The sequence below is a fragment of the Aethalodelphis obliquidens genome, unplaced genomic scaffold, assembly GCF_003676395.1.
Source record: "Aethalodelphis obliquidens isolate GAN/ISIS:26980383/991018 unplaced genomic scaffold, ASM367639v1 scaffold43, whole genome shotgun sequence".
Classification (NCBI taxonomy): domain Eukaryota; kingdom Metazoa; phylum Chordata; class Mammalia; order Artiodactyla; family Delphinidae; genus Aethalodelphis; species Aethalodelphis obliquidens.
The window spans coordinates 15,729,477-15,757,103 of NW_020837987.1; the positions used below are offsets into that span (position 1 = coordinate 15,729,477).

Consider the following 27,627-nt stretch of genomic DNA (forward strand, 5'->3'; position numbering starts at 1 on the left):
CTGTTGTGGCCTCTCCCGTTGTGGAGCACAGGCTCCGGACGCGCAGGGTCAGCGGCCATGGCTCACGGGCCTAGCCGCTCTCTGGCATGTGAGATCTTCCTGGACCAGGGCACGAACCCGTGTCCCCTGCATCGGCAGGCGGACTCTCAACCACTGTGCCACCAGGGAAGCCCCTGCCCATTTTTTGATTATGTTGTTTGGGGTTTTTTTTTTGACATAGAGCTGCATGAGCTGTTTGTATATTTTGGAGGTTAATCCGTTGTTGGTCACTTGGTTTGCAGATATTTTCTCCCATTCTGTGGATTGTCTTTTCTTTTTGATTATGGCTTCCTTTGCTGTGCAGACACTTTTAAGTCTTACTAGGTCCCATTTGTTTATTTTTGTTTTTATTTTCATTACTCTAGGAGGTGGATCAAAAAATATATTGCTGCAATTTATGACAGAGTGTGCTGCCTGTATTTTCCTCTAAGAGTTTTATAGTGTCCGGCCTTACATTTAGGTCTTTGATCCATTTTGAGTTCATTTTTGTGTATGGTGTTAGAGAATGTTCTAATTTCATTCTTCTACATGTAGTATCTAGTTTTCCCAGCACCACTTATTGAAAGACTGTCTTTTTTCCATTATATATTCTTGCCTCCTTTGTCATAGATTAATTGACCATAGGTGCGTGCGTTGTTGACATGACGTCTTTAAAATGCTTGGTTTTCTGAATCGTATTCATAGTTCATCATTCCATTTATTTAAGTCTGTTAAATTTTCTGTCAGTATTCCTACTTATCATATATTTTTTATATTCTTCAAAATGATTTTGTTTATAAATTTTGTTTGTTGGTGACCTATTTGTTCTGTCAGTTAATGGGATAAGCGTGTTAAGTCTTCAACCGTTAGTCTGGATTTATTTCTTCTTGGCTTTTTGGATCCAGTCTGGATTTATTTCTTCTTGGTTTTTTGGGTCCATTTTTGCTGTATATATTTCAAAGCAATATTATTAGGTGCATAGATATTGCAAATTTCTATAATGTGCTGAATTGAACCTCTTACTAGTAAGCATTTTTCTTTCTCTGTAGTAATTTTTGGGCTTTCTGGTCCATTTTGTCTGAGAATACACCAGAGTGTCTGTGGTTACTCTTTCCATGGTTTATCTTTTTCTAACCTTTTATTCTCTAGCTTTCCATATCATTATGTTTCATACATGTCACCTAGAGTAGCATGTTTTTGGGTTTTGCGTAATTAACTAAATTGCTTGTTCTATTTATACTGAATATAATTCTTAGTATGTTTTGTTTTAATATAGTCATCTAAGTGTACTGTATTTGCCCCACTAGTTCTCTATTCCTTCTTCTCTTTTTTTGCCTTGTTTTGAATGAATTTCTTCTCATTCTGTTTCCCCCTTCCATTAGGTTGGAAATTATGTACTTTGAGACAATTGTCAGTTTTCACCATGACACTAGAAATTACATACAGCATGGAAGCTTTCTTTGTCAAATGTTTACGTTGATTAGCACTTTTACACTCTTGTCTGACAGGGGTCTTAAGCATCTCAACTTTATTTACCAGTTTCCAATTTATTTACAATATTGTGTACTTTTAAAAAATGTATCTTAAACCGCCTAAGGTATTATCATCATTGCTTAATAAGAGAATGCTTCTGGTTTGCCCAGTACATTGGTTTTCAGACTGAAGTGTGTGTACTCACAGGGTGTATAAAAACGCTTGAGGAGGTTCCTGAGCGCACACGGTTTAAAGGAAAGCAGTGCCCAGCGCCTCTCCTCCCATACGGTCCCTTTTGTATAACTGAGCTGCCTGAGAGTCTCCTGCTCCTGAGGGCTACTGCGGGGATGAATCTCGTTTCCCTCATTCCCTCTGACAGTCACCCCACTTCAACTTCACGGAATAAAGGAATACCCCCACCACAGTCAGAATCTTAGCCTTTTTGGGCAGAGGAATAAAGTCGTCTGGGGTAAAAATGGGACACTCGGCCGTGCTGTGGGCATTGGGCTAAGGTGAGCGCCCAGGAGCAGCGTTAGCATCTGAGCCCAGAGGAAGTGTACCCTCAGCTTGAATTTTCTCCTCAACCCACAGGTCCTGACTCCCCAGGAGCAAAAGAATCAGTAGAAGGAGGAAGAAGTTACAGGATTTGGTATCAGCATTACTGGGGACATGCTTGATTGAAGACAGAACAGAATTTAGAGCAGATCCAGAAGACACAGCGACAGAGCCTCCTTGTTGCCTGCTGTTTTCAGAAAACAGAAGAAAATGATCCAGGGCCAGGTGACTTTTGGTTTGTTTTATTCTTTCCTTTGTTCCCAAATGTGCTTGTTAGTTGTCTGAGTCATTGTAGGTAATTATTGCATGTAAGGGTGTCTTGGGGACCCTGGGTGTCTTTGTAGCCTGCTTCTGAAGTGAGGGTGATCCAGGGGACCCCAGAAATTGCAGCCGGTGTCTGAAGGGAGAGCAGTTCTATGGGGACTGTTTTCTCAGGCTTTGCAGTATGTCTGACTCTTGATTTCCATGTTCGAATCCAAATTCTTTCTTTTTAATTAATTGATTTATTTATTTATGTATTTATTTTTGGCTGCGTTGGGTCTTCGTTGCTGCACGGGGGCTTCTCATTGCGGTGGCTTCTCTGTTGCGGAGCACGGGCTCTAGGTGCACGGGCTGCAGTAGTTGTGGCACGCGGGCTCAGTAGTTGTGGCTAGCGGGCTCTAGAGTGCAGGCTCAGTAGTTGTGGCACACAGGCTTAGCTGCTCCGCAGCATGTGGGATCTTCCCAGACCAGGGCTCGAACCTGTGTTCCCTGCATTGACAGGCAGATTCTTAACCACTGTGCCACCAGGGAAGTCCCCAAATCTGAATTCTTAATCTACAGTTTTCTTTTCTTTTGTTTCTTTTTTTTCCCCACACCACATGGCTTGCAGATCTTAGTTCCCTGACCAGGGTTGGAACTGGTACCCCCTGCAGTGGAAGTGTGGAGTCCTAACTACTGGACTGCCAGGGAATTCCTGGCAGTTTATTTCCTGGCAAAATCAATATATTGCATTTATTTTTGTTCATTATGCAACTGACTTAAGAATATATTTAAAGGCTGAAATCATAACAAAGTACACATATCAAAAAATAAGTTTCTTCTTCATACACTTTAAACATGCTTATTAAACATTTAGTTTCTTATAATTCTGGCTTCTTGAGTCGCTTCCCAGAAGATTCTGATTGACTGGCTCTAAAGACACATTCATCCCGATTCCACTGGCATATATGTTTGTCGCATACATATATATACATACATATATATGTATGAATGTGGTGTTTTCTAGGTTAACAAGATGATTTAACTTCTACATATTATAGAAACGTCTATGAGAGACTTCACTGGTGGTCCAGTGGTTAAGACTCTGTGCTTCTACTGTAGGGAACACAGGTTCGATCCCTGGTTGGGGAAATAAGATCCCGCAAGCCACGCGACGCGGCCAAAAAAAAAAAAAAAAAGAAATGGCTAATGATAAATGGATGGATGACTGACTACACAATTACAGTTAATTGAATCCTAGTATTTTATTAGGCTTTTGCTTCTTCCATGTGTCTAGATATACAGATCTAGCCTATAAAGTGGAAATGAGAAGACAAACTTTAACATTTCTTCCATATCATCAAAAAGAGATCAGTTCATTAAACACCACTGTTATTACAGGAAACCCTGACATTTGAGGATGTGGCAGTGGACTTCACATGGGAGGAGTGGCAGCTCCTGGCCCCTCCTCAGAAGGACCTGTATCGGGATGTGATGCTGGAGAACTATAGCAACCTGCTGTCCGTGGGTGAGGAGGGCTCCCTTGGGTCCCTGAGAGGGTCCCCAGTCAGAGGGGTTTCCTTTCTCAGCTTCTGAAAGCTTTGGATTGTCTGTGATTCTCTGAAGCAGTAGATTCTCGGTCCTGTCTCTGGCCCAAGAGAAGTGGGTATATTCTCCTTTCTCTTGAGAGAAACGCCTTTATTTTGTAGCTGTGTATAATACTGTGATTTATATTAAGAAATATATATATATATATATATTTGGTCTTCATCCCAAATTCTGGCACAGAGCTCCTAAAATCCATGGAATTTCCTAAGTTATAAGAGGGTAAAGGAGAAATGGGTGTCTTTTGTTATTAATATACGGAACCCTTACCAGGGCATGTGAATTTATGTTAATGAGGTGATTTTGGGAAAGCCACTCGATAACCTAAGATTGCGGGCTGGTCGCTGAGCTCACCACCCATGATTTAGAGGGTTGCAACTTTCAGTCCCGCCTCCACCCCACCTCTGGAGAGAACAAAGTGGCTGGAGATTAAATCATCATCACCAAAGCCCGATGTTTTTTTGTTTTTTTGACAATTAGAACATAGTTTAATAAGTCCTTGGTCAGAGGAGTTTGATTCTTCTCTGCATACCTGTATATGCATACTGCAAACGACAATGCTTTAAAAATGATTAACACAATGACCACAGCTTGTACCATTTTAACTACAATAATGAATAATTTCCATATCTGCTATAACATATAAAGAGTTTCTACTAAACAATTGGTCATTTATAATTTAAAAATCAACAGCAGCTGTGAGGGTCTCTTGTCACACCCATCTTCTCTGTGCATTTACCATTTTCCAGCTCTCTCCCCCATTAAGTCAGTGGTTCTCAACTGGGGCCAATTTGGTTCCCAGGGGACATTTGACAATGTCTGGAAATATTTCAAAGCCTCGTGATTTAATCCGTCATGGCTATATAGTGAAGCCTCCATGAAACCCCACAGGGACAGGCTCGGAGAGCTTTCAGATTGGTGGCCACTTGGTGGTGCCAGGGGAGGGGTGCCCCCAGAGAGAGCATGGAAGCTCTGTGGCCTTTCCCACATGCCTTGTACTGTATTCTCTTCCATCTGGCTGTTCCTGAGTTGTATCCTTTTATTTTTTTATTGATTTATTTTTAAGTTTTTAATTTTTATTTATTTTTTTATTGTAGTAGAATTGCTTTACAATGTTGTGTTAGTTTCTGCTGTACAATGAAGTGAATCAGCACTGTGTATACCTATATCCCCTCCCTCTTGGACCTCCCCCCCTCCCCCACCACATATAGGTCATCACAGAGCACCGAGCTGAGCTCCCTGTGTATCCTTTTATAATAAACTGGTGACCTAGTAAGTAAACTGTCTTCTTGATTTCTGTCTGCTGCTCTAGTGAATTAATCGAACCTGAGAAAGGGAGTCATGGGAACTTCTGATCTATTCATGGTTGATCAGAAGCCCAGGAAACAGCCTGAATTTACAGTTGGTGCCAGAAATGCAGGAGTGGAGCTGAAGTCTTATGGGAGTGTACCCCTAACCTGTATTATCTGACCCTATCACTAGGTAGATCGTGTCAGAATTGAATTAAATCGGAGGACACCCCATCAGTGTCAGTTGGTGTTGCAGAATTCCTTGATGTGTGGAAAACCCACATATCTGGTGTCAGAAGTGAAGTAGAAGGATTGACAGGAGAGGAGACTCACAGAGGGGTGTGTTTTTCCTTCAAAATGTGAAAACCGTATTGTCCTCAGAGGTAGGATTCTGTGGTTTTCATGGACCCCATGCGCCATTCACTGCGTCTAAATCTTGTATCATTTTCCATGAATAGGTTTTCAAGCCAGCAAACCAAATGTACTGTCCAACTTGGGTCAAGGAGAACCATGGACGATGGAAGATGAAATCCACTGTCAAACCCGTTCAGGTGAGTGAGAGACCAGCAAGGTGACAGGCCGTGGAAATCCCGGTGCCAGACCTCTTTTTCTTTGTAGGAGTTTAGAGAAAAATGTATCCCATCTTAGGGAAGATTCTATCTTTTCTGGGATTTGTTTCTTCTTTATTTTACCCCCATCTTGTTTTTTGTTTGCATAGTTTTCTTTTTCCTAGGGTTCTCATATCTTTTTTTAAAAAATAAACTTATTTATTTTTTGGCTGCACTGGATCTTCGTTGCTGCATGCAGGGTTTCTCTAGTTGCGGCAAGTGGGAGCTACGCTTCGTTGCTTCATGCAGGGTTTCTCTAGTTGCAGCGAGTGGGGGTTACTCTTCGTTGCAGTGCATGTGCTTCTCATTTCAGTGGCTTCTGTTGTTGCGGAGCACGGGCTCTAGGCACGTGGGCTTCAGTAGTTGTGGTACACAGACTCAGTAGTTGTGGTTCACGGGCTCTAGAGCACAGACTCAGTAGTTGTGGCACACGGTCTTAGTTGCTCTGTGGCATGTGGGATCTTCTCGGACTGGGGCTCGAACCCATGTTCCCTGCATTGGCAGGCAGATCCTTAACCAGTGCACCACCAGGGAAGTCCCCGGATTCTCATATCTTTTCCTTCTTCTTCATACACTTCCACCTCCTTTTCTATGAAATTCCACCTTCCAAGGCCTCTCTCCAAAGAGAAAATTTTTGAATTCCTCAATGTCTTCTGGTTACTGCACCTTTCTGCCCCACTGGTAATGTTGATTTCCTTCCTCACATCCACCCCATCTTGGATGCCGAGCCCCAAAGTAAACTGGTCTTCACTGTGCCTTGTCCCCGCTCTGAGGTTTTCCAAAGGTTTTGTTTTCCATTTTACTCAATGATCTCCTAACCTTCCAAGTTTTCTTCATTCTAACAAGCTAATAAACTCCTTCGGTTCCCTGGAGAAGACTCCCAAATTGATCTCTCCCCCATGTTCTCCACCACAGACTTGGCTTCTATATAATTTACTCATCTCAATGGCAGCTCTCCTGAGTTTCCAGTAGCTGCAAGGACCTAAGATAATCTTTCCTCCCAGGAAACCCTAGAGGTTTAGGTTCTCCCTTATTCCTCTGCATCCTCCATCCTGGCCATTCAGGCATTACCTCACATGTTCCCCACCAGCAGAGCTCTCTTCCGTTAAGGGGTCTGCTGTTCATGATGAATTTTTTTTTTTTTTTTTTTTTTTTTTTGCGGTACGCGGACCTGTCACTGTTGTGGCCTCTCCCATTGTGGAGCACAGGCTCCGGACGCGCAGGCTCAGCGGCCATGGCTCACGGGCCCAGCCGCTCCGCGGCATGTGGGATCCTCCTGGACCGGGGCACGAACCTGCGTCCCCTGCATCGGCAGGCGGACTCTCAACCACTGCGCCACCAGGGAAGCCCCATGATGAATTTTTAACTAGAAATGTTATTTTAACATCCTGTGTTCTCAGTTCCAACCTCAACACAATCATAACTCTTGCCTACTTTGAATTATTAATTCCTTTGTGTATTTACTGATTTTGAACTTTCTTCTCGTTGATTGTTGACATTACTATTGTCTTCATTTCCCTAAAATTTTCATTTTTCTTCCCACTGGATCCTGATGACATTTAGTCTCCACTAACCACATTTTCTGGCAGTTAAAATTCTTCTTTCCATGATCTCCATGATATGATATCATCTTGCTCAGAAAGAGATAGATTTCCATCTTCTTTCCTAAACTCTCCCCAATGTGTTCCATACATGTAATTGCTTCTTTGATTCATTCCTCTATTTTTCAAAATCTTTTTTCTTTTCTTTTTTTCATTCCTCTGTATTTTCTGATAGCCTAGTGCATGCTGGAAGGTAAGAACAGTGGAAAAAAGTATACAAATGATCACAAGTTTTTAGTCTATGAAAAAGGAGTTAAGGAATTGATAACAATAAACAAATAATATACCTAGGGGGTGAAAAGTGCTGTGATAAAACTTTAGTCAGCATTATGGAAGAGTAGATGCTGGGGCTCCTCTTTTAGGCAGGGAACACCTCTCAGGTAAGGTGCCTCTGAGCCAAGAAATGCGGGAAGTTAGTAGGCTGCCGGGTTAGGAGTTTTCCAAGTAGAGCGGCTAGCAAACTTAAAAGACCATGCCACGAATGAGTTTAAGAGACATTAAGGAGCCCATGTGGACAGAGCAGAGTGTGCTTTCAGGAACGTGATGGGAATAAGCCGAAGAGGCAGTAGCAGTGGGGACGGGCAGGGGCGGGGGGTGGTGGATAAGGTTGGTGATGTACTCAATTTCAAGGAATCGAGATTTTATTCCTAATAAGATGAGAAAACACAAGGAGTTCTTGAGTACTGGAATGACATGAAATAATTTACATTTTTCAAGGAATCCCTTTGGCTTCTGTGTAGAAAGCAGACCATAGCGGGCAGGGGGCAAACAGGAAAGCCTTGTAGGAGGCTATTGCAAAAAACATGGTGACAGGGAGAATGGTTGACTGCAGCATGGGTGGAGGGGTGAGTGTTGGTTGGATTCTGGATATGCTGCTTATAGAGGGCAAATGAGAGTTGACATTTAAATAAATATGGGCTGAGCAGAAAAAACGGATGAAGGTTGATGTTAAAGTTTTGGGGTCAAAATTACTTTCAGGAATGTAAAGCAGCATGACTACATCATGAGTGCTTGGACTTGGCCCTGTGCTTTAGGAATAAGAAGTCTTGATTTTTTTTTTAATTGAACTATGGTTGATTTGTATTAATTTCTTTTTTTATTAATTTATTTAATTTTTTAATTTTAATTTTTATTTTTGGCTGTGTTGGGTTTTGGTTGCTGTACGTGGGCTTTCTCTATTGCAGCGAGCAGGGGCTACTCTTCATTGCAGTGCACAGGCTTCTCATTGCAGTGGCTTCTCTTGTTGAGGAGCTCGGGCTCTAGGCGCGCAGGCTTCAGTAGTTGTGCCTCGTGGGCTCTAGAGCGCAGGCTCAGTAGTTGTGGCTTACAGGCTTAGTTGCTCCGCGGCATGTGGGGGTCTTCCCGGACCAGGGCTCGAACCCGTGTCCCCTGCATTGGCAGGTGGATTCTTAACCACTACGCCATCAGGGAAGTCCCTATCACAGGATATTGAATATAGTTCCCTGTGCTGTACGGTAGGACCTTGTGGTTTATCCATTCTATATGTAATAGTTTGCATCTGCTAATCCCAGACTCCCAATCCATCCCTCCCTAAAATCTTGTTTGTTAAGGTGAGTTGAGCAGGTCGATGAAGGATGCAAGCAGTAGTCTCCCTGGGTGAGGAGTGTTCCAAAATAAACCTGGAAAGTTCAAAGGCTTGAAGCAAGAGCATGTCTGAAGGACTTTCGGAAGCCTGTTTGGATGGAACATAGAGAGCATGACTGGAGACATAGGGTCAGTGGGGTAGAGGCTGGGGGCTGGGGAGCAGGTCACGTAAGGGCCTTTCAAGGATACATCAAGACCTTGATTTTTTAACAAATTAATTTATTTTTTATTGGAGTATAGTTGATTTACAATGTTGTGTTAGTTTCAGGTGTACAGCAAAGAAATTCAGCTATCTGTCGATCTATCTGTATTCTTTTTCAGATTCTTTTCCTTTATAGGTTATTACAAAATATTGACTGTCGTTCCCTGTGCTGTACAGTAGGTCCTTGTTGTTTATCTATTTTATATGTCATAGTGTGTATATGTTACTCCCAAATTCCTAATTTATCCCTTCCCCCCACCTTTCCCCTTTGGTAACCATAGTTTGTTGTCTATGTCAAGACCTTGATTTTATTCATAATGAGATGAGAAAAGATTAGGGAGTTTTGAGTAGAGGAGGCTTGATGTGATATAATTGGTGCTAAAAGGTTCCGTTTGGCTAATGTGTAGAAAATAGGCACTGGCAGGGGAGGGACAAGAAAGCCAGGGAGGAGGCTACAGCTGTGGTGTGAGAGAGAGTGATTGGCTTCGTGAGGGTGGAAGGAGTGGGTGCCTGTCCCATTCTGGGTGTATCTTAAAGGAGGTCAGGCAGGATTGATCATTGTGCTGGATATTGTGTGTGAGCGGGAGAAACAAATGCTGAGGAGTTTTGTCGTGGTGAAGGAGAAGAGTGGAGTTGGCAGTGACTGTGCCGGAGGTGGAGGAGACCTAGCCTGGGAAACCAGTTCTGTTTTGGAGATTGTAAGTTAGATGTGCTTGGAGTTCTGTGCTATGTCATTTTCTTCATTCCCCTCATGGAGACCACAACAATGGATCCATGGGGAGGCCTGTCTCCCTCCAAAATGAGCCCTGGTTTCCTCCACCTCTCTCCCTCTCCATTGTTCCTTCCCACCAGGTTTTCCAACCTGCAGCTGTTTTCCTTGTGTCTATCTCTGCCCTGTAAAGTGGTTTTACCCACCTATAGTATGGGCTCCGTGAACACGAGGAGTACGTTTGCGAATCCCCAACACTAGCACCATTCCTGGTACACAGAGGTGATCAGTAAGGATCTGTGGAATGAATGAGTCCATCCCTCCCCAGTTTGGATGAGGTGGCCCTGCAACCTGTGGTCTCCTGCTCACAGGAAATTGCTTGTATTTTACAGTCTCTCCATGTTTTGCAAGGCTAGTATTTAGAAAGTATTCAAATCTATATTTATTCATTTTGAATTGTCCAACCCTGTGTTTTACACAAACTACGTTTACCTTTTGGTTGGTTTGTATTGTTTGTTCCAATGTGCAGGGAACATTAAACATGGAATTTTATTTACACTTATATAATAGGAACATCACTAAAACGACTCCTTGCATCAAGGTTTTTTTTTTTTTTTTTTAATTAATTAATTAATTTTTGGCTGTGTTGGGTCTTCGTTGCTGTGTGTGGGCTTTCTCTAGTTGCGGCTAGCGGGGGCTACTCTTCATTGCAGTGTGAGGGCTTCTTATATTTGTTTTTTGTTCATTTACAGTGTCTTCTCTTGCTGCGGAGCATGGGCTATAGGTGCACAGCCTTCAGCAGTTGTGGCCCGTGGGCTCAGTAGTTGTGGCTCGCAGGTTCCAGAGTGCAGGCTTGGTAGTTGTGGCGCATGGGCTTAGCTGCTCCGCGGCATATGGGATCTTCCTGGACCAGGAATTGAACCTGTGTCCCCTGCGTTGGCAGGAGGATTCTTAACCACTGCACCACCAGGGAAGCCCTGCATCAAGGTATTTTTAAGAAATTCATTGTTCTTCTCTTTCCTAGAAATCTGGAAAGTTGATAATCACCTGCTGGAGCACTTACAAAATGAGAGCATGGAGAAGAGACTAGAACAATGGCATGAACAGAACCCACTGGAATATTTTGTTCATCAGAGCAGAACTCATTTTCTGTTCAGGCAAAATCATGATGTGTTTGACTTACATGGAAAAAGTATGAAATCAGATTTAACTTTACTTCACCAGAGCAGGAGCTATGAAATAAAGATCCCTGCTGAGTTTACTGGCGATGGGAAATCCTATCTCCATGCTGACAATGAACAATTTCATACTGAAATTAAATCTCCCGAAAGCCAAAAACCCATCAGCTCTAAGACCCAATTCAGCAAGCATCAGAAAACCCCAAAAATAGAGAAGCCTCATGTATGTGGTGAATGTGGGAAAGCTTTCATCAAAAAGTCTTGGCTCACTGATCACCAGATAATTCATACAGGAGAGAAACCCCATCGATGTAACATGTGTGGGAAAGCATTCTCTAGAAAGTTCATGCTCACTGAACATCAGAGAACACATACAGGAGAGAAACCTTATGAATGCACTGAATGTGGCAAAGCCTTCCTCAAGAAATCACGGCTCAACATACATCAGAAAACCCATACCGGAGAGAAACCATATATATGCAGTGACTGTGGGAAAGGCTTCATCCAGAAGGGAAATCTCATTGTACATCAGCGAATTCACACAGGCGAGAAACCTTACATATGCAATGAATGTGGAAAAGGCTTCATCCAGAAGACTTGCCTCATTGCACATCAGAGATTTCACACAGGAAAGACTCCTTTTGTGTGCAATGAATGTGGAAAATCCTGTTCCCAGAAGTCGGGTCTCATTAAACATCAAAGAATTCACACAGGAGAGAAACCCTTTGAATGCAGTGAATGTGGGAAAGCCTTCACTACAAAGCAAAAGCTCATTGTTCATCAAAGAACTCATACAGGAGAGAGACCCTATATCTGCAATGAGTGTGGGAAAGCTTTTGCCTACATGTCTTGCCTTGTTAAACATAAGATAATACACACAAGAGAGAAACGTGGAGATTCAGCCAAGGTGGAAAATCATCCCTCAGAGAGTCACAGCTCCTCACAGACTAGTGATGTTATGCAGGAGAAAACCCCTGTAAATTCAGTGACTATGCAGGTGCCTTCAGTGGCCCCTCAGACATCAGTAAACATAAGTGAACTCCTAGCAAATAGGAATGTAGTCATAGTGGGACAACCTGTGGCCAGATGTGCACCCACAGGAGATAACAGAGGTTTTGCACAGGAGAGAACCCTTATGAATGCATTGAATGTAGTTGTGCCTTCAGTGGTCAATTACATCTTATTTTATGTCACAGAAAACCAGTAGAAAAAAACCTCAGAGACATACTATATGAAAAAGATATAAATTATTGAGCAAAAAATTTTAGCTTATATGGTGGCTGAAAAAGTATATACTGAGAGAAATTGTATAAATGCTGAGACTGGGAACGCATGATGTGCTCATCCAATTAGATACATGCATTGATACAGAGACATAATCTGATGTTAACCCAAACACATACACATCATTTGCTCTGTTGTGTCAGTCGAATGAATGAAAGAAGGCTGAGTTCAACTAAGTGGAGAAAATAGTTGAAGTTTTTAAACATATAACTTGTATGTGGAAGGTTGCTATGAAAAAAAAAAACACAACAGGGCTAATATTGGATTGGTGGGATACTGGGCGTGTATATATCAATTCAGTTTCTGGAAGGCCAAGGTGAAGCATTAATTGAAAACTGGGATGTCTATCTTAAACTCTGAGAAATTTACATTGTGCAAATAGATTGAGCCAGTTTGATTGAGTCTCAGATCGAGTCATTTTGTTCATTTACTGAGTATTTGTTGAATACTTCCTTTTTACTGGGTCCTGTTCTAGGAGCTGAGGATACAGTGGTGACCAAACCCGAAAAAGCCCATGGTCTCCTGGAGAGAGCTTTGAGGTAACTGGATTATCTTTAAGTGGTACCTTTACACACCAGGTAATCTAGAAAGAGGATGTAAATAGGTACACAAGGTGAAATAGACATTTTCTTAGTCCCTTCTGGTTACTATAAGAGAATACCATAGCCTGGGTAGCTTATAAAAACAGAAATTTATTTCTCACAGTTCTGGAAGCTACAAAGTCCCAGATTAAGGTGCCAGCAGATTCGGTATCTAATGAGGGTTCCTGGTTCATAGAAGACAGTCATCCCACTGTATCCTCACATAGGGGAAAGGGCAAAGGAGCTGTCTGGGATGTCTTTTATAAAGGCACTAATCCAGTCATGAGGGCTCCACCCTCTTGAACCAGTCACCTCTCAAAGGCCCCACTTCTTAATACCATCATATTTTGGGTTTTGTTTTTAATATTTTAATTTTATTGGAGTATAGTTGATTTACAATGCTGTGTTAGTTTCAGGTGTACAGCAAAGTGATTCAGTTATACATATACATATATTCATTCTTTTTTAGATTCTTTTCTTCTATAAGTTGTCACAGAATATTGAGTAGAGTTCCCTGTGCTATACAATAGGTCCTTGTTGGTTATCTATCTTATTTATAGTAGTGTGTGTATGTTCATCCCAAGCTCCTGATTTATCCCTCCCACCCACCCCCCACATTTCCCCTTTGAATACCATCATATTTTGGATTAGGCCTCCAAATATGAATTTTGGGAGGCATAAACATTCAGTCCTTAGCAGATATGGAGTATTGGTTCAAGGGGTTATGATAATTTCTTGTTTAAGTTGTATATTATTTTGAGGGACGGGCAAGGGCTACTCTTTTTTTTTTTTTTTTTTTTTTTTTGCGGTACACGGGCCTCTCACTGTTGTGGCCTCTCCCACTGCGGAGCACAGGCTCCGGATGTGCAGGCGCAGTGGCCATGGCCCACGGGCCCAGCCGCTCCGCGGCATGTGGGATCCTCCTGGACCGGGGCACGAACCCACGTCCCCTGCATCGGCAGGCGGACTCCCAACCACTGTGCCACCAGGGAAGCCCAAGGGCTACTCTTAACGGACTTTAAGCACTTCAGGATACAAGTTATTTTTTTAATGCCCAAGTCTTATCCCCCCAGTAGATTAAAAATCCCTTGATTTTGCTATTTAAATGTTAAAGTTTTAACAACAGTCTGTTCCTCAGTTGCACTAAACCACATTTCAGGTGGTCACAATGTGACTAGTGGGTACCACATTGGACAGCACAGACAATGAGCAAAACTTTGTAGCTGACTATGTGGCCGAAAAGTATATACTGAGAAATCTGTCATCATTTCTATCATCCTAGAAAGTTATACTGGAGAGCCCTGGTTTACATGATTTTATATTTCCCAGCACAGAAAAATAAAAACCAATTATCTATTGATTTAGAAAGTGAATGAATGAGCTAGTGGACTAATCAGAGTGTTCTGTCATTGAAGGGAATGAGCCATTGGAAGGCAGTCCTAAAGAACACAGCTGTCTTCCCCAAATTGTATGTGATTAGAGACCCAATAACAATATAAACTGGGCAAAGCAAAAAAGGAAAAAGGATCCTCAGAATACAAACGATAGGAATCTTAGTCTCTAAGAATGGAGGAGAAAATAGGAGATGGGAGGTGACATTCTTTTTTTTTTTTTTTTTTTTTTTTTTTGCGGTACGCCGGCCTCTCACTGTTGTGGCCTCTCCCATTGCGGAACACAGGCTGCGGACGCGCAGGCTCAGCGGCCATGGCTCACGGGCCTAGCCGCTCCGCGCCATGTGGGATCTTCCCGGACCGGGCAAGAACCCGCGTCCCCTGCATCGGCAAGCGGACTCACAACCAGTGCGCCACCAGGGAAGCCCGGGAGGTGACATTCTTAAAGGATGTTGTGGAGAAGAACCTTTGTCCACAGGACTATCACTCTTGAGAGCTGCCACCATTAAAAAAATTCCAGCTGCACTGTTACCTGCTGAGTTGAGATGTGTTTTCATTATTCTTTCTCCCTCTTCTGGGAGTGGGGCTGTTGGCCTCTCACTAGCCAGAGTACTTTTCCTTAATCTCCTAACTATCCTGTAGTTATCCTAACTATTCTAGTTATAAATAGTTGGGTCTTGTTAATAGGAAAGGAAATGGAAATTTGCCATGTTGTGGCCGGCTCAGAATTCAATCTGAAACGCTGGATTATTGGGTAATTCCCTCCTTCAGATGTATTTTAAAGCACCAACACTGTGTGAGATGCTGTATTCCACACTGAAGATACATCAATGAACAACAGAGGCAAGGGAACAGCCTTTAAGGACCTTATAATATGAGGGAGAGAGTCAATGGATTATATGTCAGCAAGTGATAAGTCCTATGAAGAAAAATAGAGCCTAGTAATGGTAATTTATAGTAAAGTATTGGTAATAATGGGGGAGGCCCTCCCCCCAAGCTTTTCTCTATATAATTTGAGCCAAGACTGAAGTACTGAGGGGAGTCACCCATCATAATATTGGTAACCAGAGAACATTCCAGGACTGTTTCTAATGATTGTATATGACAGGCTTTCTGCCTCAGATTCTCTGAGAAACTTATTGCAAATTTCCCAGCCAAGTCCCCGACCTCCTAATAAGGCTGGAATCCAGGACTGTATTTTTAACTATGGCCTTATGCACACCTAATTTTGACGTTCTTTGCCCTAAATCTTGGATTACTGTCCTCATCACCACCCGCAGGTTGTGCTTTTCCCAGCGACTCGAGACCTTGAATGGCCTCACTGCTAGTGGCCTTTTCCTAAGTGCCCCCCGCCCCCGCCGCCCCCCATCACAACTTAGATTAGCCCCAGCCGCTCTTTTCTCTCGTTACTAGCCAGCCCCGTACTGTACCAGCTTCTGGCAATCTTTTTCTGTTTTGTTTTTTTTTTCCTTTTTTGCGGTACGTGGGCCTCTCACTGTTGTGGCCTCTCCTGTTGCGGAGCACAGGCTCTGGACGCGCAGGCTCAGCGGCCATGGCTCACGGGCCCAGCCGCTCGGCGGCATGTGGGATCTTCCCGGACCGGGGCACGAACCCGTGTCCCCTGCATCGGCAGGCGGACTCTCAACCACTGCGTCACCAGGGAATCCCTTTTTCTGTTATTAAAAACAGCTTTCTACAAACTATTTTCCGGTCAGAAGCTTTCCGTGGCGTCCGTTTACCGGAGGTTATTATCTTTTCCCTTTCTAGGAGTGCGTTCTCCGCTGCCATGCCAACAACTCATACTTGTCCGTTTGGAAACTTTTTTTTTTTTAATACAAAGTAGATAATACACGCCGCGGCCGTATTACTTGTCTGCCTAGCCTGCTGAAAGCAACTTAGCCTTGCATCTTTGCCTCGCGAAGATTGAGACTGAAAATTTACCTATTTTCTGCAAGAGTCGAAGTACCAGGAAATTAGATAATTTCACTGGCTTCTCACCTTCCCGGCCATCCCTGGCTCCTGGTACCCAAACCCGCCCCTTGGCTTTCTGTACGTCAGGTGTCCCAACATGGCCTCCCCCTGGGGCCGCGGAGAGCTGGGCGCGGACATATTGCCTCTCTAGGCAATCCCGGAAATCCGGTCGTGTCGTTTCCTCAAACACCGCATATCCACTTCGGCTGCCGTAGACGGAGCCGGACAGGTCTAGACGTCAAAGCAGTTCACAGAAGTACGACGTTTAGGCTCCTTGTAGGTTGGGGAAATCAGGTTAGTGTGTGGTTTTGTCCCTGGATTTGTGTGTGTGTGTGTGTCACAGTGGTGCTTTTGTTTCGCCCAAGGGTGACGCGTGGACTTGGTGCAATCTGGACCCATGAGATTTTTGCCGGATGGCAGAGGGGGAGGGTAGAAGTGCGGAGGTGGATGTATTTAACGCGAACCAGGAGAGTACCTGCTTTGAGGTACTTGAAGGGAACCGGACGCGGGTTTTGTCTATGGTTTATGTTGGGGAGTGTCCTGGGAGTCAGTACGATTAGCTTCTGTAGAGATCATTGCTCTTCCAGCTGTCAGGGCTTGCGGTTCTGCAGATCACTCCGCTTGCAGGGCTTACGTGTGGCATTGACGATGATCGCAGTGTCGGGTTCAGGCTGGCGATTTAATTTGGGGCTCAGTGGTGTTGGGGCCTGGCTGGATGGTCATCATATGAGGGTGTCTGGCCCAGATTTCAGATTAATAAGGAAGTGTGTAGTCAGTGTCTGTGGTACAGAGAGGCTGTGAGGGTTGAGGCTTTGGACGCCGAGGACCCCTGGCAGTAGTTTTTGGGTTGAGGTTCCAACTTCGGCTGCTGGGAGGGAAGATGGTACAGCCCAGGGCAGTATTTCGAGACCATCTGGTTTTCAGCTTTTTTGTGTGGGGTTTTTTTCTTTTTTAATACATTTTATTGAAGTATAGTTGATTTACAATGTTGTGTTAATTTCTACTGTACAGCAAAGTGATTCAGTTATACATATATGTACATTCCTTTTCGTATTCTTTTCCATTATGATTTATCACAGGATATTGAACATCCCTGTGCTATACAGTAGGGCCTTGTTGTTTATCCTGGGCTTTTAGCTTTTAATCAAGGAGTTGATTACAGACTGAGAGACTAAACCAGCAATTTCAATCTGTTTTGTATCGTCTCTGATGCTTTCACACAGCAAAGGCAGAACATAGTCGTGACAGAGACATTTTGGCCTGCAAATTTGAAAATCTGTGTCTGTTCTCTTTGCAGAAAATGTTTGCCAACACCTGCACTCACCTTCTAATATTGATATATTGTAACAGCACCGTTACTTGCTTCCCTGACATACATGAACACTTTGTTCTTTGCTAACAGAATCTCCATTTTGTTTAATTATATATCCCTATGGCATGGTGACCTATATCCCAGTTTATTAGTAAGTCCCGGTTGGTCTTAGTCAGTCATGTGGTTCGAGTTCCCATTGCTAGTGATTGAATTAGTACTAAGAAATGAGCTTATGTATATGGGGCATTTCTAGCCAACTGTGTATGTAAAAATCTGCTTTGGGGTTTCTGGGGGAGCATTTTCTCTTTTAAATAAGTAATGCCTTGAATCTCTTTTTTCGTGTTGATAACGATACTGATGAAAATTTTCTGCCCTATTTTCTAATGTTACCTTATTCTTATTTCAATGCATTGGCTCAACTCTGCAATACAAAATTGAAAAGTGGGGTGGTAATGGACATTTTTGTCTTGTTGCTTACTTATAAATTCACTTGCTATATTTTCTGAAGTCAACATGTTTTCAAGAGGGTAAATCTAGTATTTCAAATTTAATGACAGGAAGGTATTCATAGTATTCTTTCAGGCAAAAAAAAAAAATCTGTATTTTATCTGAGTCATAACTCCCATTAATTCCTTTTTCTTTTTCTTTTCTTTTTTTTTTTTTTTTTTTTTTTTTTTTTGCCCACGTGTAGCATGTGGGATCTTAGTTCCCCGACCAGGGATCAAACCTGTGCCCCCTGCAGTGGAAGTGCAGAGTCTTAACCACTGGACCACCATGGAAGTCCCTCCCATTAATTCCTTCTGTCCTTTATTTGCACTTTCTGTTTTGACTCTAAATATTTATATATTATTGGTCTTTTCAAACAACAGGCTTTTAGTATTTTTGAGCTCTTCCATTTCTTTGTTAAATTAAAAGCTCTACAAATGAGTCAGTATAAAAGGAATATATAAATATAGGGACTTTCCTGGCGGTCCAGTGGTTAAGACTCTGTGCTTCTACTGCAGGGGGCGAAGGTTCAATCCCTGGTTATGGAACTAAGATCTCACATGCCACACAGCATGGCCAAAAAAAAAAAAAAGAGGAATATATACATATATACAGACATAACCTACATCGAAAACAGAGCATTGCCAGCACCCCAGTGGTGTTCTGTGAACCTCTTCCCAATTATATTACATCCTCACACCCGAAGGTGAATACCATCTTCTCTATTAGCAAGCACTTTCAGACTTTTCTTTATGGTGTTATAACATAATCATTCATTCCTCATCATTATGGTTTATTTAGTTTTGCGTATTTTCAACTGTGTTTCAATGTAATTATACATCATGCATTTTTAAAAACTGAGTGTAGGGCTTCCCTGGTGGCACAGTGGTTGAGAGTCCGCCTACCGATGCAGGGGACACGGGTTCGTGCCCCGGTCCGGGAAGAACCCACATGCCGCGGAGCGGCTGGGCCCGTGAGCCATGGCCGCTGAGCCTGCGTGTCCGGAGCTTGTGCTCCGCAATGGGAGAGGCCACAACAGTGAGAGGCCCGCGTACCGCAAAAAAAAAAAAAAAAAAAAAAAAAGAGGAAAAAAACCCCAAAACTGAAGTGTAGTTGATTTACAGTGTGTGTTAGCTTCAGGTGTACAGCAAAGTGATTCAGTTATACAGAATCTTTTTCAGATTCTTTTCCATTATAGGTTATAAGACATTGAGTATAATTCCCTGTGCTATGCAGTAGGTCCTTATTGTTTGTCTCTTTTATACACAGTAGTGTGTACATGTTCATCCCAAACTGTTAATTTATCTACCCACCCCCCATCCCCTCTGGTAACCATAAGTTTGTTCTCTATGTCTGTGAGTGTATTTCTGTTTGTAAATAAGTTCATTTATATCAGTTTTTTAGATTGCACATATAAGTGATATCATATGATAGTTGTCTTTTTCTGACTTACTTCACTTAATATGATAATCTCTAAGTCCATCCATGTTGCTGCAGATGGCGTTATTTCCTTCTTTTTATGGCTGAGTAATATTCCATTGTATGTATACATACCACATCTTCTTTATCCATTCATCTTTTTTTTTTTTTTGCGGTACGTGGGCCTCTCACTGTTGTGGCCTCTCCCGTTGCAGAGCACAGGCTCTGGACGCGCAGGCTCAGCGGCCATGGCTCACGGGCCTAGCCGCTCCACGGCATGTGGGATCTTCCCGGACTGGGGCACAAACCCGTGTCCCCTGCATCGGCAGGCGGACTCTCAACCACTGCGCCACCAGGGAAGCCCTCCATTCATCTATTGATGGACACTTGGGTTGCATCCACGTCTTGGCTATTGTAAATAGTGCTGCTATGAACATTGGGGTGCATGTATCTTTTCAAATTAGAGTTTTCTCCACATCATGCATTTTTTATGTCAGGCTCAGTATTTCTGAGAATCATTCACGTTTTTGCACGTAGGTGTACTTTTTCTTCCCCTCTGTAACAAGGGTCAGACAAATATATAAATATCCACACAGTAAACATTTTAGGATTTGTAAGCTGCAGTTCTCTCACATATACTTCTTTATTTTTGTTTTACAGTCCTTTAAAAACAAAAAAGTCATTCTTAGCTTGAAAGCTGTGCAAAGACTGTAGTTTTTCCACAGCATTCCATTGTTTGAATATTTGGGTTTTCCTAGTATTTATTAAACTTGTGTTGTTTGCATTTTGGTTTATTATGAGTAATGGTGCTATGGAAATTATTGAGCGTGTCTGCTGGTTCAAATATGCCCATATTTTTGGAGGGATGTATTTCTTAGATGTATTCTCAGAGTGAAATTGCTTCTGGCTTGGTGAACATGTGGAGATGCAGGGAGAGTGACGCTCCTATAGGGGTCACTCCTTGCCCTTACACACATACCCTGCCCTAGGCATCTCTTCCATCTGGCTGTTCCTGAGTTACATCCTTTTATAATAAGTAAATATAATAACTAAAATGTTTCTCTGAGTTCTGTGAACCGTTCTGGAAAATTTTTGGTTTTTGTTTTGTGTTTCGTTTTTTTGTTTGTTTTTTAGGTCATGCTGCGCGGCATGTGGGATCTTAGTTCCCTGACCAGGGATCAAATCCATGCCCCCTGCAGTGGAAGCACGGAGTCCTAACCACTGGACCACCAGGGAATTCCCTGCTCTAGCAAATTAATCAACCCAAGGAGGGGGGTCATTGGAACCTGCCATCTGTGGCTGGTTGCTTAGAAGTACACGTGACAATCTGGACTTGTGTTTGCACATGAAGTAGGAGGTAAAAGCCAGTCTCATAGGACTGAGCCTTCAACCGGTGGGATATGATATTATCTCCAGGTACATAGCGACCGAATTGAGATAAACTGTAGGACACCCAGCCAGTGTTGTAGCATTGCTTGGTGGTGTGTTCAAAAAACACACATATTCAAATTGGTGTCAGAATCGTACCTTCTTCTGGATGAGTTTCTTGTTATTACATTTCCCTCTTCTGGTAGCACTGCAAATTATGTACTTTAAGAAAATTATTAGTGTTCATTATGACACTAGAGATTACACATCACATGTAATTATTCTTTGTCAAATTCTTACGTTAATTAGTACTTCTGCACTTTCCTCTGACAATACAGTAGTCTTAGAGCACCTCAACTTCATTTACCACCTTCTAATTTATGCACTGTTATTTTGTATTTTAGTTTTTTATGTATTTAAAACCTCCTAAGATATTACCATTATTGCTTACAAGACATTGCTTCTGGTTTGCCCAGTACATTGGTTTTTAAACTGAAGTGTGTGTACTCACAGGGTGTATAAAAACGCTTGAGGAGGTTCCTGAGCACACACGGTTTAAAGGAAAGCAGTGCCCAGCGCCTCTCCTCCCATACGGTCCCTTTTGTATAATTGAGCTGCCTGAGAGTCTCCTGCTCCTGAGGCCTGCTGCTGGGATGATTCTCTTTTCCCTCATTCCCTCTGACAGTCACCGCACTTCAACTTCACGAAATAAAGGAATACCCCCACCACAGTCAGAATCTTAGGCTTTTTGGGCAGAGGAATAAAGTCGTCTGGGGCAACAGTCTTCTGGGGACACTCAGCAATGCTGTGGACATTGGGCTAAGGTGAGCGCCCAGAAGCAGCGTTAGCATCTGAGCCCAGAAGAAATGTACCCTCAGTTTGAATTTTCTCCTCAACCCACAGGTCCTGACTCTCTAGGAGCAAAAGAATCAGTAGAAGGAGGAAGAAGTTACAGGATTTGGTATCAGCATTTCTTGGGACACACTTGATTGAAGACAGAACAGAATTTAGAGCAGATCCAGAAGACACAGCGACAGAACCTCCCTGTTGCCAGCTGTTTTCAGAAAACCGAAGAAAATGATCAAGGCCCAGGTGACTCTTGTTCTGTTTTATTCTTTCCTTTGTTCCCTGATGGATTTGTAGAGGCCTGTAAAAAATCACTTCCATTATTCTGTAAAGTATAAATATGTGTATCTTTTGTCTGTCATTCATATATATATATATGTCAGACCTCTTTTTCTTTGTAGGAGTTTAGAGAAAAATATATCCCTTCTTAGGGAAGACTCTTTTCTTTTCTGGGATCTGTTTCTTCTTTATTTTACCCCCATCTTGATTTTTGTTTGCAGAGTTTTCTTTTCCCTTTCTTTTCACATATATATATATATATATGAGAATGTGGTGTTTCTAGCTTAACAAGAAGATTTAACTTCTACACGTTATAGAAACTTCTAATTGGATAAATGGATGGGTGGCTGACTACACAATTAGAGAATATTTTATTAGACATTTGCTTCTTCAGTGGTTTATTGAAATAAAAACCCTGCTAGATATCTCGATGCAGCCTATAAAGTGGAAATGAGCAGAAAAACTTTAACATTTCTTCCATATCATCAAAAGGACATCACTTCATTAAACACCACTGTTATTCCAGGAGACCCTGACATTTGACGATGTGGCCGTGGACTTCACGTGGGAGGAGTGGCAGTTCCTGGCCCCTCCTCAGAAGGACCTGTACCGGGACGTGATGCTGGAGAACTATAGCAACCTGCTGTCCGTGGGTGAGGACGGCTCCCCTGAGTCCCTTAGAGGGTCCCCAATCAGTGGCCTTTCCTTTCTCAGCTTCTGAAAGCTCTGGAGTGTCTGTGATGCTCTGAAGCAATAGATTCTTAGCCCCTTACCCAGATACGTGGGTATATTCTCCCTTCTCCTGAGAGAAAAGCCTTTACCTTGTAGGTTGTAACATTGTTTTGTCCTCAAATGTAACACTCTGCTGTCTTCACAGATCCCAAGCCCAATTCAGTGGGTCTAAATCTGCTGTCATTTCCCACGAATAGGTTTTCAAGCCAGCAAACCAGACATACTCTCCAAGTTGGATCAAGGAGAACCATGGACGATGGAAGATGAAATCCACTGTCGAACCCATTCAGGTGAGTGAGAGACCAGCAAGGTGACAGGCGTGGAAATCACACTGTAGTTGGTCAGAGAAGAGTCACAGCTGTGAGGGGGTTGGACGCTGGGTGAGCAGTGCCTCCGTGTATCTCTCTCCCGATGTCAGACCTCTTTTTCTTTGTAGGAGTTTAGAGAAAAATATATCCCTTCTTAGGGAAGACTCTTGTCTTTTCCGGGATCTGTTTCTTCTTTATTTTACCCCCATCTTGATTTTTGTTTACATAGTTTTCTTTTCCCTGGATTCTCATATCTTTTCCTTCTTCTTCGTACACTTCTACCTCGTTTTCTATGAAATTCCACCTTCCAAGGCCTCTCTCCAAAGAGAAAACTTTGAATTCCTCACTGCCTTCTGACTACTGCGCCTTTCTGCTCCACGAGTAATGGTGATTTCCTTTGTCACATCCACCCCATCTTGGATGCCGGGCCCCAAAGTAGACTGGTCTTCACTGTGCCTTATTCCCGCTCTGAGGTTCTCCAAAGATTTTGTTTTCCATTTTCTCCAATGACCTTTTAACCTTCAAAGTTTTCTTCATCGTAATAAGCTAAGCTCCTTAGGGTCACTGGAGAAGACTCCCAAATTCATCTCTCCCCAGTGTGCTCCACCACAGACTTGGCTTCTATATAACTTATCTTGATGGCAGCTCTCCTGAGTTCCCAGTAACTGCAAGGACCTAAGATCATCTTCCCTCCCAGGAAACCCTAGAAGTTTAGGTTTTGCCTTACTCCTGTGCATCCTCCATCCTGGCCATTCAGGCATTACCTCAAATGTCCCCCACCTGCAGAGCTCTTTTCTGTTAAGGGGTCTGCTGTTCATGATGAATTTTTAACCAGGAAAGTTATTTTAACATCCTACATTCTCAGTTCCAGCCTCAACCAGACCGTAACTCTTGGCTACTTTGAATTAATTCCTTTGTGTATTTACTGATTTTGAACTTTCTTCTTGTTCACTGTAGACCTTACCATTGTATTCACTTCCTGAAAGCTTTCATTTCTTTCCCCTCATCTTCTGATAACATTAAGTCCCAGGTAGGGACTTCCCTGGCAGCCCAATGGTTAAGACTCCACGCTTCCACTGCAGGGCGCGTGGGTTCAATCCCTGTTCGGGGAGCTAAGATCCCATGTGCCATGTGGCACAGCCAAAAAAAAAAGTCCTAGGTAACCATGTTACCTGTCACATGACACAAAAATTCTTCTTTTAGTGATCACCATGACATATCATCTTGTTCACACAGAGATTTCCATCTTCTTTCCTAAACCTCCCAATCTGTTCCATACGTGTGATTGCTTCCTTGATTCATTCCTCTATGAATTATTTTTTTTGATAGTCTAGTGTAAGCTGGAAGGTAACAGTAGTTGAAAAAACAAATAGACCAAGAGCTTTCATTCTAAGAGGACGAGACATCAATTTAATCAAAATTTAAAATAAATAATATGTCTAGGGGGTGAAACGTGCCGTGATGGAATTAAGTTGCATAATGGATCTCTCTGAGGTGCGCATTGTAAGTTAAATGTGCTTGGAGTTCTCTACTGCGTCATTTTCTTTTCTTTTTTTTTTTTTTCTTTTTTTTTTTTTTTTTGTCTTCTAGTTTTTTCTTTCTTTCTTTTTCTGCTGTGTCATATTCTTCATTCCCCTCATGCAGACCAGCACAATGGATCCTTGGGGAGGCCTGTCTTCCTCCAGAATGAGCCCTGGTTTCCTCCACCTCTCTTCCTCTCCATCGTTCCTTCCCGCCAGGTTTTCCAACCTGCAGCTGTTTTCCTTGTGTCTATCTCTGCCCTGTAAAGTGGTTTTACCCACCTACAGTATACGCTCCTTGAACACGAGGAGTATGTTTGCAAATCCCCAACACTAGCACCATTCCTGGTACACAGAGGTGATCAGTAAGGATCTGTGGAATGAATGAGTCCATCCCTCCCCAGTTTGGATGAGGTGGCCCTGCAACCTGTGGTCTCCTGCTCACAGGAAATTGCTCGTATTTTACGGTATTTAGAAAGTAACCAAATCTGTATTTATTCATTATGACTGTTTTTTTCCAATGTATAAAGATCATTAAACATGGAGTTTTATTAACATTCATACCATAGGGTCATCACTAAAAAGACACCTCACATCAAAGTATTTTTAAAAATACCTTTATTCCAAATCTGAAAGATGGAGGAATTCATTCTTCTTCTCTTTCCTAGAAGTCTGGAAAGTTGATAATCACCTGCTGGAGCACTTACAAAATGAGAGCATGGAGAAGAGACTAGAACAATGGCATGAACAGAACCCACTGGAATATTCTGTTCATCGGAGCAGAACTCATTTTCTGTTCAGGCAAAATCATGGTATGTTTGACTTACATGGAAAAAGTATGAAATCAAATTTAACTTTACTTTCCGAGAGCAGGAGCTATGAAATAAAGAGCCCTGCTGAGTTTACTGGAGAAGTCAGATCCTGTCTCCATGCTGACAATGAACGGTTTCATACTGAAATTAAATTCCCCAAAAGCCAAAAACTCATCAGTACTAATTCCCAATTCATCAAGCATCAGAAGACTCAAAAAATAAAGAAATCTCATGTATGTGGTGAATGTGGGAAAGCTTTCATCAAAAAGTCTTGGCTCACTGATCACCAGAATCTTCATACAGGAGAGAAGCCCCATCGATGTAATCTATGTGGGAAAGCCTTCTTCAGAAAGTTCAAGCTCACTGAACATCAGAGAACGCATACAGGAGAGAAACCTTATGAATGCAATGAATGTGGCAAAGCCTTCCTCAAGAAATCAGGGCTCAGTGTCCATCAGAAAACCCATACTGGGGAGAAACCATTTATATGCAGTGAATGCGGAAAGGGCTTCATCCAGAAGGGAAATCTTATGGTGCATCAACGGATTCACACAGGCGAGAAACCTTATATATGCAATGAATGTGGAAAAGGCTTCAGCCAAAAGACGTGCCTCACAGCACACCAGAGATTTCACACAGGAACGACTCCCTTTGTGTGCGGGGAATGTGGAAAAACCCTTTCCCAGAAGACAGGTCTCATTAAACACCAAAGGACTCACACAGGAGAGAAACCCTTTGAATGCAGCGATTGTGGGAAAGGCTTTATCGAGAAGCCGCAGCTCGTTATCCATCAGAGAATCCATACAGGGGAGAAACCCTATAGATGTAGTGAATGTGGGAAATCATTCAGAGGGAAGTCAGTCCTCAATAAACATCAGAAAACTCACTCAGTCAAGGTGGAAAATCCTCCCTCAGAGGGTCACAGGTCCTCACAGAGTAGTGTTGTCCTCCAAGAGAAAAACCTGAATACAGTGACAATGCAAGTACCTTCTGTGGTCCCTCAGACATCAGTCAACATCAGTGGGCTCCTAGCAAACAGGAATGTAGTCATAGTGGGACAGCCTGTGGCCAGATGTGCACCCGCAGGAGAAAGCAGAGGGTTGGCACAGGAGAGAACCCTTATGAATGCAGTGAATGTGGTTGTGCCTTCAGTGGTCAATTATATTTTATTTTATGTCACAGAAAACCAGTAGGAAAAAAATTAAGACATTCTCTGAGGAAAAGGGTTGAGTGAAAATTTCTAGTTCATATGGTGGCTGAAAAGTATACACTGAGAGAAACTGTATAAATGCTGAGACTGGGAGCACGTGACCTACTCATCCAATTACATATATGCCTTGATACAGAGGCATAATCTGATGTTAACCCAAACACACAAACGTCAGTTGCTCTGTTGTGTCAGTTAAATAAATGAAGGAAGCCTGTGTTCAACTAAGTGGAGGAAATAAGGAGGTGAATTTTTAAAACATATAATTTGTTTCTGGAAGGTTGCTATGGAGGAAAAATCACCAGAGGGCTAATATTGGATTGGTGGGATATGGGGCGTATATATATCAATTCAGTTTCCCCAGGCCAAGGTGAACAATGAATCTGAAACTGGGATGTCTTCCTTAAACTTTCAGAAGTTTATATTATGCAGATGGACTAATGAAACAACGGCCTTAGACTGAGTCAGTTTGGTCTTTCACAGAGTATTTGTCAAATACATCCTTGGTATATGGTTCTGTTCCAAAAGCTGAGGATATTGTGGTGATCAGAATAGAGAAAGCTCATGGTTCCCTAGAGAGACCATTGAGGTAGTCGGATTATCTTTAAGTGGCATCTCTACACTCAAGCTAATTTAGTGAGAGGATGTAAGTATCCATAGTAAGTGAAATGGACCTGGAGTAACTGGCTCAAGGGAATATGACAATTTGTTGTTGAAGGAGCATATCATTTGGGAGTTGGGGAAGGAGTTAATAATGGTATTTAAGCACCATAGAACACAAATAAGTTTTTTCTTTAATTTATTTTATTGAAGTATAGTTGATGTACAATGTTAATTTCTGCTGTACAGCAAAGTGACTCAGTTATATGTATGTATATATATTCTTTTTCATATTTTTTTCATTATGGTTTATCGCAGAATAATGAGTATAGTCCCCTGTGCTATACAGTAGGATCTCGTTGTTTCAAGTAAGTTATTTTTTATTTTTGTTTATGTATTTATTTGGCCACATCACACGGCTTGTGGGA

General features: G+C 42.4%; 1 protein-coding gene across 1 annotated transcript; it reads left to right on the forward strand.

The window, feature by feature from the left end:
• Positions 1-2,027: 2,027 nt before the first annotated feature.
• LOC113606267 (zinc finger protein 236-like) lies at positions 2,028-27,343 on the forward strand. The gene is made up of 8 exons (XM_027080388.1): positions 2,028-2,271; positions 3,688-3,814; positions 5,639-5,731; positions 10,930-12,286; positions 21,960-21,987; positions 22,547-22,673; positions 22,950-23,042; positions 25,249-27,343. Exons 1-8 carry the CDS (start codon positions 2,257-2,259, stop codon positions 26,583-26,585), a joined length of 3,177 nt encoding a protein of 1,058 aa, XP_026936189.1. The 5' UTR covers positions 2,028-2,256; the 3' UTR covers positions 26,586-27,343.
• Positions 27,344-27,627: the final 284 nt, after the last annotated feature.

Bases quoted from the DNA above. Each gene is read 5' to 3' on its own strand.
- LOC113606267 (XM_027080388.1), top strand. The intron at 3,815-5,638 runs GTGAGGAGGGCT...TTCCATGAATAG, and splicing joins TAGCAACCTGCTGTCCGTGG to GTTTTCAAGCCAGCAAACCA. The intron at 22,674-22,949 runs GTGAGGACGGCT...TCCCACGAATAG, and splicing joins TAGCAACCTGCTGTCCGTGG to GTTTTCAAGCCAGCAAACCA.